The 13,732-nt window shown below is 46.3% G+C and overlaps 1 protein-coding gene across 11 annotated transcripts in view; it reads left to right on the top strand.

Moving 5' to 3' along the window:
- ABCC6 (ATP binding cassette subfamily C member 6) overlaps positions 1–10,357 on the top strand; it is a 40,770-nt gene extending 30,413 nt beyond the window's left edge. For 3 of the 11 annotated variants that reach the window (XM_060283012.2, XM_088656527.1, XM_060283011.2), the window contains 8 exons: positions 989–1,188; positions 1,713–1,839; positions 2,676–2,777; positions 5,076–5,222; positions 5,688–5,846; positions 6,243–6,409; positions 8,153–8,347; positions 9,147–9,973. In XM_060283012.2, the coding sequence (XP_060138995.2) occupies positions 989–1,188; positions 1,713–1,839; positions 2,676–2,777; positions 5,076–5,222; positions 5,688–5,846; positions 6,243–6,409; positions 8,153–8,347; positions 9,147–9,255 (1,206 nt within the window). In that variant the 3' untranslated portion in view covers positions 9,256–9,973. The other 8 variants (XR_015946768.1, XR_009558578.2, XR_015946767.1 and 5 more) reach the window with 8 other exon arrangements.
- Positions 10,358–13,732: the final 3,375 nt, after the last annotated feature.

Here is a 13,732-nt window from a genome sequence, read left to right as displayed (position 1 = left end):
TGTCAGGGGGACTCCCTACAGGGAGCCTCCCCCCGTCATCCTGACCAGCACTTCGCCCAGTGATAGCACGAGCAGCGAGTCAGGAGGAGGGAATGAGGAATGGAGCGGTTTAGAGAGAGGGCTCAGTGAGGCGTCCGAGCCCTGGCTATGCTCTGGGGAACAGAGCGGGCAGGAACGGCTCAGAGACGCGTCAGAGCCTTGGCTCTGGTTGAGGGACAGCGGATGAGGGGCTCAGCGAGACGCTGGAGCCCAGGCGCCGCCCCAGCCAGCAAGAGGGGAGACCTCTCCTTCCGGCACCCGAATTGAGGCGTGTGCCCACACGTAGGGCTAAGGGGTGGTGTTTTGGGGTGTCCAGGCTTTTATGCTGGCCCTGAAGCAGACAGAAGCCATTGCCGGATTCTGGAAGTGACTAGGTGGTCATGTTTTCTGCTATCTCTGCACTGTAAATACGTATGCACAATAAAACTCTTAAAGACAGCGCGGACTGGAGCGTCTTTATTCGAGATTAGCTGCAACAACCCCCTGACAATGTGTAATCTGCTCTCCTCATTAAAATACTATTAGTTTACCTATACCTCTTGCCCACAACCAGGACTCAAGGCGGCTTACAAAAATTAAAACAAACACAGGAAAAACAGAAAGCTTAAAAAAACAACCATAAAATATCATTATTGATTATTTGTTTATTAGATTTGTATGCTGCCCTATGCCCGTAGATCGCAGTTCACAACACAGTGGCTGAACAGCAGTAAGACTATATTGGAATTTAAACAATGGCTTACTTTCCTGAGCCACTGTAATAAGGGTAGACTTGGATGCTCTGCTTCAGTGTTCCTTTGCAGATGCTTTACTGCAACAACTCTCACAATCCCTTGCTTGCTGGGTTTGATGGGAGTTGGAGTCCAACAAGGTCCGGACAGAGGACCCCAGCTTGGGAAAGGCCGCTCTGCTTCCGTGATGTCTCTTTCTTCTTCCTCTTGTCCCTCAGAGCTTCTTCGTCACCACCTCCTGCCAGCTGAAACGCCTGGAAGCCGCCAGCCGCTCGCCCATCTATTCCCACATTTCGGAGACCTTCCAAGGGAGCACCGTCATCCGTGCATACAAGGACCAGCAGCGTTTTATTCTGCAGAACGACCTTAAGGTGGACAAAAACCACAGGGCGTCTTTCCCGGCCGTGGTGGCTGACAGGTATGAAGTTGCAGCTTCTGAGAAGGAAAGAGAATGCCATGCGTCCGAGCTTTTATGGTTGGGCTCAGAATGGCTGTCCTCTTGGATGCGGGTGGCGCTGGGGTCTAAACCACTGAGCCTCTTGGGCTTGCCGATCGGAAGGTCGGCGGTTCGAACCCCCTAGCAGTTCAAAAGCACGCCAGTGCAAGTAGATAAATAGGTACCACTGCAGCAAGAAGGTAAACGGCGTTTCCATGCACTCTGGTTTCCGTCGCGGTTTAGTCATGCTGGCCACATGACCCGGAAAGCTGTCTGTGGGCAAACGCCGGCTCCCTGAAAGCGAGATGACGGTGGGCCTCCAGACTTCTCCATGTGGCCCTCAGGACTGGGCCTTCTTCCCCCTGGGGGCCCCCCAGCTGGTGCCTCAAACCACTCCTTTGCATCCAGCCAGTCTGTGACATGTGAGAACCAGGCACCTCTCTCTCTCTCTCTCTCTCTCTCTCTCTCTCTCTCTCTCTCTCTCTCTCTCTCTCTTAAAATCCCAGGTGGCTTGCCACAAACACAGAATTCCTAGGGAATGGCATCGTCCTGTTTGCAGCTTTACTCGCTGTGGTAAACAAATCACACCTCAGTCCAGGGATCGTGGGCTTTTCTGTTTCCTGTGCTCTGCAGGTAACCTGAACACATCACCATGTCCTTATCTGGCAAAGAAAACAAGGTTGTTTGCTTGCTTTTATTTAGCAAGAAGTGCACAGGAATCGGTTTGATGAGGCTCATGGGATTTTGAGCTGTAGAGTATTATAATCACATGCTATACGATGCACTTTTTTGTGCCAATAAAGGAGATCGACTGATACGCACATGGAAGATGGAGCAAGCTTGTTTTCTGCTGCCCCAGAGACTAGGACCCAAGCCAATGTATTCAAATTCCAAGAAAGGAGATTCCGACTAAACATCAGGAAGAACTTTCTGACATTAAGAACTAATCAGCAGTGGAATGGACTCCCTTAGAAGATGGTAGATGCTCCTTCATTGGAAGTTTTTTTTAAACAGAGGTTGGGTGGCTTTCTCTCAGGGATTCTTTAGCTATCAAAAGCAAGGTCTTTCCCTGTTCCTTGCCCCCAAATTAACTCAATGTATTGGTTATTAATCCTGTTAGCCTTGCTCCCTGGTTGTTTAGGCAAGGAATGATAAAAGTTAAAATACAATTTCAAGGTGTGAGGGGTGCAGTTCCTCCTTATAAGGCCTGTATTTGCATTTTTAATTTTCGGTGTCTTTTAATTTAATTTTATTATTGCATTTATATCCCACCTTTTTCTCCAAAGAGCTCAAGGTGAGCTTCATGGCCAAGTGGGGATTCAAACCCTGGTTTCCCACGTCCTAAGTCCAACACGCTAACCACTACACCACACTGGCTGTCCATAAGAGGAATGTGGATCTGGAACCACCTAATCCATCTCGGCTTCCTGTCATTTTGTGCTCCCCCCCCCCACTCTCATTTTGTTCAGATTACCGGTGTTTTGAACTGGATGGTGCGCTCCTTAGCAGAAACGGATAACAACATTGTGTCTGTAGAGAGAGTGACTGATTACTCGATGACGCCCAAAGAGGTAAGTGATGGCCCTCTCCTTGAGTCAATTCATGTAGGAAACCCAAATGGGTGGTTGATGAATGGTGTGAGAAGAAGTGGGGGAGTCCCCTTCAAGCCATGAGTTCCTGCTTGGAAGAGCGCTGTTGCTCTCAGGTCCTGCTCTGGGGCTTCCCATTGGTTGGCCACTGTGAGAACAAGGTGCAAAGTTTTTGCCCTGATCAAGCACAGCTTTCTCATGTTCTTAGCCATTGTGATCTGTCCTTCCAGCAACCCTCTGGGCAGAGAGAGAGAGAGAGAGAGAGAAGCAGGGAGGTCATAAGGGGGGCTGAGAAAAGGGTGAGTTCCTTCTACCTTCTGATGGGGGAGTAATTTGACTTGGCTTGCATTTAAAAGCAAACCTACGGTACCTAATGTAACAATACCGTAGATAAACCAAAACAGAGCTGTCCTTCAGAATTAACTCTCCATTTTGCGTTGTAGTTATCCAGCCAAGGGCAGATAAATGCATGTGTTACTGAAAACAACATACAAAACTGCATTGGATTAGGAGAAAATACTTTGCACACACACACACATACACACACACAAACACACACACACACACACACACAAAATATGTTAGGCAGAATTGTTTAGGGAAAATTTACCTATTGGGGAGAATCTTCGCTATAATGCTGATGAAATAAATGAATAAATAAGTGTGTGTGTGTGTGTGTGCGTGTGCGTGTACACACTCACACACAGAGAGACACATACAAAACAAATGTAGAAATGTAAAGGAGCAAGGTTCAGATTGGAGAAAATGAGAAACGATGGATTTCCCCCTGAAAGAATGTAACCCTTGACAGAAAACTTCCCCATTCTTGCAGTAGAAGGCAGGCAAGCACAAGAAAAACAGAAGGAGCCTTCTTTAGTGGGAAAGAGAAAAGGAATTGCTTCACTCGTAAGTTAGTTCCGTCCCCGTCATTGCCTCTCTCTAAGGGAGAGAGGTCCACACCTCCATAGCTTCTAAGTCTCTGGGATTCTGGGACTGCATATTTCCTTCCATCCTTCCTTCCTTCCTTGGGATGCTGTCACCTTCATCATAATCATCTGTTCGATGTCTTCCATGCCTTTCACTTTAAGGTCCCTTGGACAGTGGCAGCAGTATTACAATACAATATTAAAAGGAGTTAGAATTTCTTGTTATCTTCTGTATACTGTTTTTTTCTTTGTTTCTCCAGCTTTAATAAAAAATACTTTTGTTTTTGTTTGTTTTAAAAAGAAACATTTCCAATCAGAAGAGTAGGGTGGGTCCTGAAATATATATATATGGGGTTTCAAAAGGCATGGGTAAAGAGGCATGTCTTCATCATATGACAATAGCTTCCCAGGGAAGGTGCCAGAGGCACCTCAGTGGGGTGGGAATTCTGCAGCTTAGGGTCCCTCTCCTAGACCTCCACCCTCCATGCATCCAAGAGAGGTGGAAATGCCAAGAGGGCCTCTTCTGCCTCCCCTAACACTGAGGGGGTCTGTAGGGAAGGAGGCAGCCTTTCAGATATTTGTGGCCTATAAGCTAACAGCTGTCTCTCCTGTGCCCCATCAGCCTCCATTTTAAAGGGCCTAACAGGCAGTCTTTTGTCTCACCCTCATTCACCCTGCACCTTTCTTTCCTGGCTGCAGTTGTTGGTTTGTCCAGCAAGGAGGGTGCTGGCTCAGGGTTGTGCACCTTCTGGCAAGTTTGCACAGATAATAATAATAATAATAATAATAATAATAATAATAATAATAATAATCCCACCCATCTGGCTGGGTTTCCCCAGCCATTCTGGGCGGCTTCCAACAAAACAGTAAAATAATCTATTAAATGTTAAAAGCTTCCCTAAACAGGGCTGCCTTCAGATATCCTCTAAAAGTCTGGTAGTTGTTTTTTCTCTTTGACATCTGGTGGGAGGCTGTTCCACAGGGCGGGTGCTACTACTAAGAAGGCCCTCTGCATGGCTCCCTGTAGCTTGGCTTCTCATAGCGAGGGAGCCGCCAGAAGGCCCTTGATGCTGGACCTCAGTGTCCGGGCAGAACGGTGGGGGTGGAGATGCTCCTTCAGGTATACTGGACCGAGGCAACTAGCATGGTACTCCCTTTTCTTACTATTAGCTCTCCCGCATCAAACATTAAATGTGGATCAGAGGAAAATTAGCTGTCTGCCCATCAGCTAACCCTGAAGCCACAGGATTTAAAGCCCTACTATAGCAGCCCTTTTGTACCATAGTTGCTCTGTTTCACAGCTGTTTGAGACCTGGTGTTTTTGAGCTTGAGGTGCCACTGTGTCTCTGTTCAGGCTCCCTGGACTTTGGACAATCACCTCCTGCACGAGAACTGGCTCAATGAAGGGGAGATTGAATTCAAAGGCTACAGCTTGCGATACAGGCCAGGCTTAGAATTAGCTTTGGAGAACATCAACCTCAAGATCAATGGACGAGAAAAGGTAAGCTGGTGCTTATGACACCTTAAGTACTTGGAGGGAGGTGTGTTTATTGGGTAAGCGCTACTCAAGAAGAAATAGCATCCTTCCCAAAGAGAGGGTGTGGGGAAAGGTGTTATATGAAGCTGATCTTTCCCCACTTTGTTGGTTTGAGGTTCAATCCAGACATCCTTTTGATTGTGCATTCAGGATGATTTGTGCTCACGATGGTATATGCAAACCATGTTTTCATGTCTACAAAAGTTTTGGGATGGCATACTGCTTCATTTCCAATCGGTGCATGTCCCGCAACTTCCTGCTGAAATCCTGCAACTTGTTTTCCTATGTGTGACTGGGATGTTTGGAAATGGTCTTGTAGGAATAAAAGCTGTATTGGCAAAGATGCAGCACAAATCCAAGCTTTTGGCTGACTTTGCTTTTCACAGCTCTGCTACCTGTCTTGCATCTCAACGCTCTGTTATCTCTTAGGTTGGCATAGCTGGAAGAACAGGGGCCGGGAAGTCATCCCTAGCCATGGGACTTCTGAGGCTAGTGGAAGCTGCTGCGGGAGAGATTGTGATTGACGGGACCAATATTGCCCTTTTGGGTCTGCACGACCTGAGAAGCAAGGTTGCCATTATCCCACAGGTATGAAGCTGCTTCCTGGTGGCAATGATCAGTTTGTTTATAACTGTAATAGGATTTCTAACCCTCCCTTCACCATAAGATCCCAGGGTGGGTTATAACAATATTGTTATGCACCACCCCAGGCTCAAAGATTCCTGTACTTACTCAGCTTCAGTTTCAGCAGAGACTCTGGTGTCTTCAGGATATATGGTTTTAGTTGCACATGCACACAAACTGAGCATAGGATGGAGGGGCTCACAGCATTAACACCCCCGTAGATCTTGCATCCCCTTTAGGTTTCTAGGGGAGGCCCAAAGCTGTATGTAGAAATATGGAGGACTCAATTTAAGATTGGAAGATGAGACATGGCGAAAGCCTGAAAGGGACAGAATTCTCTGGTGCTTTCCCTCTGCTCAGGACCCAGTTTTGTTTTCGGGCTCTCTAAAAACGAACCTTGATCCTTTGGACGTGTGCTCTGAGGAGGAGATCTGGACTGCTCTCGAACTGACGCTGCTCAAGAGCTTCGTTTTGGATCTACCTGATCAGTTGGCTTACGAGTGCTCGGAAGGAGGCGAAAATCTGAGGTACCCAAAGGAAGGGGAAAGAAAAGGAGACTTCACTTGTGCCTTGGTTTCTGGGGCTACCAGTTTGTCAGGACCTGGGGATCAGCTGTGGTTGGGAAACATGAGCAGGAGAGGGACAGTGCCTTTGCATATTATTTATGGTCTTCCAATAGACTGGCCACATGGAAGCAGAATTCCAGGCATGTTTTCCTCTGAAATTTAACCTCTTCTGTGTTCTCTGTCCTTTAAAAAGGTAAAGGGATCCCTGACCATTAGGTCCAGTCGTGACCGACTCTGGGGTTGCGGCGCTCATCTCGCGTTATTGGCCGAGAGAGCCGGCATACAGCTTCCAGGTCATGTGGCCAGCATGACAAAGCTGCTTCTGGTGAACCAGAGCAGCGCACGGAAATGCCGTTTGCCTTCCCGCTGTAGCGGTACCTATTTATCTACTTGCACTTTGACGTGCTTTCAAACTGCTAGGTTGGCAGAAGCTGGGACCGAGCAACGGGAGCTCACCCCGTTGCAGGGATTCAAACCGCCGACCTTCTGATTGGCAAGCCCTAGGCTCAGTGGTTTAACCCACGACGCCACTCACGCCTCTCCCTTAGCACTGCCTTTTTCATTGTGTTGTTGATTGAATGTTGGTTAGAGTGTTAGACCTGGGCTAGGGAGACCAGGGTTTGAATCCCCGCTCAGTCATGAAACTCACACTAGGGTGACCTTGGGCAAGTCACCATCTCTCAGCCTCGCCTACTGCACAGAGTTGCTTTGAGGGTAAAATGGGGAGGAAGAGAACTATGTATTCTTGTGCTCCTTGGAGGGAAGGTGGGATAAAATAGGCAATAAATAAGAAGAGCTCTGCTGGATCCGACCAATGCCCATCTAATCCAGCATCCTGTAGCTAACAAGATGCTTGCAGGAAACCTCCAAGCAGGTTCCAAGCACAAGAGCACTCTTTCCTGCTATGATCTCCGGCAACCGGCATTCAGAAGCATTACTGCCTCCTGCTGTGGAGGCAGAGCGTAGCCACTGTCAGGGGATTGTTGCGGCTACTCTCGAGTAAAGACACTCCAGTCTGCTCTGTCTTTAAGAGCTTTATTGTGCATACTATTTACAGTGCAGAGACATCAGAAAACATGACTGCCTAGTCTGATTCAGAACCCGGCAATGGCGCTTGTCTGCTCTTGCACCAGCATAATAGTCTGGGAACCCCAAAACGCCGCCCCCTTGCCCTACGTCTGGGTGCATGACCCAATGTGGGCACCAGAAGGGGCTGCATTCCTTCTCCCGTCTTTTGGCTGGAGCGTTGCTGAGGCTCTGACACCTCGCTGCGCTGTCCTTCCTCCTCTGGCCAGCTGGGTCAGTGCCAAGGCTCTGATACGTCTTGGAGCACCCTCTCCATTCCGCTCCATTCCTCATTCCCTCCTCCTGACCCACTGCTTGCGCTGTCACTGGGCAAAGTGCTGGTCAGGATGACTGGGGGAGGGTCCCTGTAGGGAGTCCCTCTGACAGCCACCATGATTATCCGCATTATCCTCCATGAATTTATCCAATCATCTTTTAAAGCCATCCAGGTTGGTGGCAGTCACTACGTTACTGCGAAAGTGAGTTCTGCGGCTCCTCTATGTGCTGTGTAAAGAAGTGCTTTCTTTTTATCTGTCCTGTATATAAATACATAAGCAAATAGAAGACACATCGGGTCATATAGTTTCCCCTAGCTGTAAAAACCTGGGTGGCCAATGAATGGTCCTTGCTTCTTTCCAGTGTCGGCCAGCGGCAGCTCATCTGCCTGGCGCGAGCTCTGCTTCGGAAAGCCAAGATCCTGGTTTTGGATGAGGCCACTGCAGCTGTGGATCTCGAAACAGATTTGCAGATTCAAGCCACCATAAGGACTCAGTTCAGGGAGTGCACAGTTCTGACCATAGCCCACCGAGTGAACACCCTTTTGGACTGTGACAGGTAAGTCTTCTTCAGCTGTTAGTTAACATTAATGATTTGTGCTGGTTTTCTGTGTGTGGTGGTGGTGGTGGGGGGTGTTGCACGGGATCTGCTACTTTTTGGTTAATAGATGTCAATAAGTATCAAAACCAGGAATAATTAGTAGAACAGAAGCAGCCATTTTGGGAATTACGGTATGCATGGAAAGGCAAGATATAATTTTAAACAAATGTAGGAGATTATAATTGTACTTGAGAAGAGAGCAAAAGGATATCAATTAGAAGATAAGGGCAAAAAAAAACCAAACCACCAATCATTACAGAAAGCTTGACGGAAAAAGAATAATCTGTTGGAAAGAAGAAAGTAAGATCATACAGGGAGGAAGGGGTTCCACAGTCCTAAGTGCCACCACTGAAAAGGCCCCATCCCACATCCCCACCAATTTTGTTTCCAATGACAATGGGATGCAGAACAGAGCCCCCTCCAAAGTGTTCAGTGGCATGGGCAGAATCATTTGGAAATTAGCAGTCATCAAGAGACCATGATGGTGTCCATGAGTTCTGCACATGCTCTTCGAAATGAGCATAATAGCACCCTTTGCCCAAGAAACTGTATATCTTGTAGGTCTCGGTCAGCAATGCCCATTGATGAATTTGGCCCTGGCTGCTTACAAAGAACACATCTCACCGCAAGCTGGTTGGTTTAACTAGTTACGGTTTCATTGCATATTGAAAGCTTAGCTCTTTCTTTCTTTCTTTCTTGATTTGGCATGACTAGTGATAAAATCTAACATTTTATGCTCCACTTCTAATATTTGCAGGGTTTTAGTGATGGAAGGTGGCCGAGTGGCAGAATTCGATGCCCCTGAGACATTAATAGCCCAGAAGGGACTGTTCTACAGAATGGCTGAAGAATCAGGGCTAATATGATGAGTGAACCTCAAGAAATAGACTGTGGTACAGGATTTGGGGGTCCAAAGGAAGACACCTGCCTCTTAACCTTTTGTCATTCATATATAAGTCCCAGTCCTTCTGGTGTCCAAATACACGCACAAGAGGTATATCAAACATCTCAAGGGAACCCAGAAATTTATGTAAGTACACTAGGGATATATGAAGGCTTCATTTTCTATTCCGCCCTGTATTCGTTGCATTCAGCCCTGTTTCCATTCTGCTGCAGGTCATCTTCCAGCAAAAGATCTACATTATTCTGAATTCTTAATTTTATTTTATTTTTAATTATATGATGAAATACGGTTCCAATGATTACACTTGGTTGAGCATAGACTAAAAACTCCACAGAGATAATAGAACGGTTCTCCACCATGTTAAAATGGACGCAGAAATATTAAGATATGAAAAGCTGAAAACTGCATGGAGGCAGAAGGAAGTCATTAAATAAATCACGGGAACAAAACCAGAGATTAGGCATAGATAAGAAAGTGAGAGTCATGAGGAGAAAAGGAGAAAATGATAAGGTGATGCAAAATAATCTCAAACTAGAAATATGTATTAATAATGTCAATGACGGTTTGTATTCCTTAAATCACTGTATGTATTTGACAATTGTTTGTTGAATGTTCTTTTTATTCTTTCTTTCTTTTTCTTTTTTCCTTTTCCTTTCTCCCCCCCCCTCTTTTTTCTTTTTATAATAGATCAATGTGTTTCATTATGTGTGACTTTTAATATGTAAATAAAGTATTTTTTAAAAAAGATCTACATTATTCATCTGCTGGCCCCTGCAGCAGAATTACTTAACTTATGCAATTTGCATAATTAATGTTAATTAAGTTGTCACTGTGTTATTCCACCCAGTTCATTTCAGTACAAAGGAAGCTCAGTGGGAGTGGAGGGGACTAACTAATTATGTATCATTTGCAAAGTGAAAGCAACGGCAGTGAATACCAACTTGTATTTGATGGATCGATTTACATCGTGGACATGGGATGCATAAACAAACTTCGGCCAATTTCCACTCATGTTTCAGCTCTCCTTAGAATTCTCCAGCACTCTTAGGTATAACAAATATTTACAGGGTGGGGGTACCTTAAGGGGAGAGGAGAAACTCCCAAACAGCTTGCTTCCACTGTATCTCTGCCCATCATTCATTTCTTTTCTTTTTTATAATAATTTTTATTAGTTTTATACAAACAAGACAAACAAAACATACAATATGACACTGTCCCTTCATTTTCCCTCCACCCACCAGTCCACTTCTGCCACCAGTAGTACCTGTGGGCGTTGAGAATCAAAGGGGTCCATTATAAGTTGGGTTTGGCCTCCCCCCCTCCCTCCCCCCATCCCCTCCTGCCACAAGAGGAACTCGCAGGGCACAGCACTTCAAAGGTTCCATTTTTGTGTCTGGGTTTCCCTCCACCCCCTCCTTTCCCCTCTGAGCACCCGCCCATCATTCATTTCAAAGAAACAAAATAAAATTGTCCATTTGACAATATGTGTTGGTCCATATGCACATGGTATGAGTCTTGTTCTGTTTCTCTGGGTTGCATACAGTGATTCCTTGAGCATCATGCTAATTGTACACACACACACACACACACACACACACACACACACACACACACACACACACACCCCTTTGCAAAGATGAACCAGAAATGTCCATTCCCTATGTATGCAGGCACCAGGGCCGTCTCTAGGCCTGGACTGGGTGGCACAATGCGCCAGGGCACCTGGCCACCAGGGGGCGCTGTTGCTGGGGTTGGGATGGAGGAGGAGGAGGCAGTGGCAGCTGCCAATGCTGCTGGTTCTGCCTCTGGAGGATGGGGAGTGGGAGGCAAGCCTGGGGGCTGCTGCAGGTGCAAAGGGGTCCACGGCTGCCTGCTCTGCGAGGCCGCCCCGCCCCCGCAGGTACCACACGCGGCATCAGAGGAGGAGGAGTGATGGTGGGGGAAGGAGCCCGTGCCTGCTGCCTTCGGCCCGGAACCTCTTCGGATGAGGGGCGCGCGCCTCTTGAGGGGGTGCAGAGTGCAGGCACCCACTGCGCCAGCGGTGAGAAATTGCTGCAATTATAGAAGTGGGTGGGAGGAAAGGGGCCAGAGGAGCCACTCCGCTGTGAGGAAAGGTTTGGGGCTCTTTTGGTTTGGGGAAAAGGCACGGGGGGAAATGACACGATCGTGGCAATCATGGAGAAAGTGGGTAGAGGAAAGTGTTTTCCTCCCTCTCTCACCTAACACTCGAACTCGCGGACATCCCGTGAAGCTGAATATTGGGAGATTCAAGACAGAGATAAGTGGAAAAGGCCCTTCCTCACGCAGCACAAAGGTCTGGGAAACGGGGGGGGGAGCGCAAGAGGGATCTTTGAACCATGGTGCTGGATAGGCTTAAGACGGCCCTGGCAGGCACCAAAATGAACACACAGCAGCAATAAAATATGTATACGAGACACAGGTGCAAATTCAGCACTCCCAGTTAGATTGCATGACCTGCTACCGTGCAAAATTCCTTCCAATGAAACAATATTCTTTAAGAGAAAGGAAGAGGAGGGAGATCTTGGAAATTGAAAAAAACAACAACATGGGAAACATTAATGCCAGACTGAGAGAAATCCACATGAGATACCACCAGACATAAGCAGGATTAGATTCCTGCCTCCTTTTATGCAAGGCTCTAAACTCCAAAACGTGTGTGCCCCCCCCCCCAAACATGTGGCTTTTTAATTATTCTGTTGTAAAGCTTTCCACATTTATTGTGTACACCTCTGCTGGTAACTTCTTATTAGAGAGAAGCCATTGCATCTAAATCAGCAGAATTTCCCCCCAGAAAGAGTAGTTTTCCTCCTAAGTTGGGCATATATAGAGATAGTGAAGGAATTTTATACAGTCGTACCTCGGTTTAAGTACACAATTGGTTCTGGAAGTCTGTACTTAACCTGAAACGTACTTAACCTGAAGTGAACTTTCCCATTGAAAGTAATGGAAAGTGGATTAATCCGTTCCAGACGGGTCCGTAGAGTACTTAAACTGAAGCGTACTTAACCCGAGGTATCAGTGTAATTGGTTCTGGAAGTCCATACTTAACCTGAAACGTACTTAACCTGAAGCGAACTTTCCCATTGAAAGTAATGGAAAGTGGCTTGATCCGTTCCAGACGGGCCCGCGGAGTACTTAAACTGAAAGTACTCAAACCAAGGCATACTTAAACCGAGGTATGACTGTATATATATCATTGAGGAGGTGTCTAAGCAACATGAAAGAACTTTGCTTTGTTGGGCGGGTGTCCCCTTATCCCAAAGCAAGCGAACCAAAAAACGATCCCACCCTCCTCAACCCCTCCCCTGGCTTGAAGATCTGAAATCGTCAGCTCCTGCTTTTTGTGAGGAAAAAAGTTTCCGTCAGCTGCCCTCCTCCAGAGCTGGCTCCGAAAGGGAGGTCTGATGTGGTTTTGCAAACACTGAGGAGGATTCCAACGCCATGGAGTTTCGGCACATAATTATTTTCCTTTCCATTTTTGCAGCCAGCATATCGAGGCGTAAGTAGAAGAAACTAAATTAACCATTTCATCCACGACTCTCACTATTCTCCTCCCCCACCCCTCCTTTTCTCTCTGTCAAATGCAAAAATGTGGCTTCAGAGAAGTGATCTCATTTGCCTGGCATTTGATTGTGTTGAGGCTTGCATTTAGATAGATAGATAGATAGATAGATAGATAGATAGATAGATAGATAGATAGATAGATAGATAGATAGATGATATGACTTCCCTAGAACATTAGTTTCAATACATAGATTGTGGCTGTGCTTTTTTTTTGTCATAGATGGTAAGGTTGGCAGGTGGTAGAAGTGGGGGAGGAATTCAATTCAGTTGTCATTTAAAGGTGAACCCACCAAATTCACACGTTCCAAAACAAATACTCAAAACTAAAACGCAGCCATAAAATTCGTGCTTTTCCAAATTTTGCAATGAAGTTCTCCAGCCTAGGAATGTGCGCGCGCGCAAAAAAAAGGTGTTACTTGGGTGGAGTGTGCATCTAAATGAATATATTAGTGAAAATGACATTCAGAAAGGAGTTATAAGGCGAAATAGCTTTGCAAAGGTGGGTTTGTTAAGCAACGTTGTGGGTTCAAGCCCCATGTTGAGCAAAAGATTCCTGCATTGCAGGGGGTTGAACTAGATGACCCTCTTGTACCCTATCAACTTACAATCTATTCTATTTATTAGTAGAATTTCACACTAAAATTTTCATGAGAATTTTTAAACACACACAAATTGCTGCAGAAATTCAGATAGCTGATTTTAAGATTGGGAAAACGGAAAACGGAAAACGGAGAGCAGTCATCCTTAGCAGGCGTTGGCTAAAATCATATCTGCCAATTCAGAGGATGTGAGATTATCAGCTTAGTCAAGTGCTTTGTTTTCCACCCACTCCAGCTTTATTGTTTTATAGGTAA

Source organism: Zootoca vivipara, chromosome 13, assembly GCF_965207765.1.
Source record: "Zootoca vivipara chromosome 13, rZooViv2.hap1.1, whole genome shotgun sequence".
NCBI classification, from domain to species: domain Eukaryota; kingdom Metazoa; phylum Chordata; class Lepidosauria; order Squamata; family Lacertidae; genus Zootoca; species Zootoca vivipara.
The sequence above is the reverse complement of the archived record's forward strand: the minus strand, read 5'-3'. Positions and strand labels throughout refer to the sequence as shown.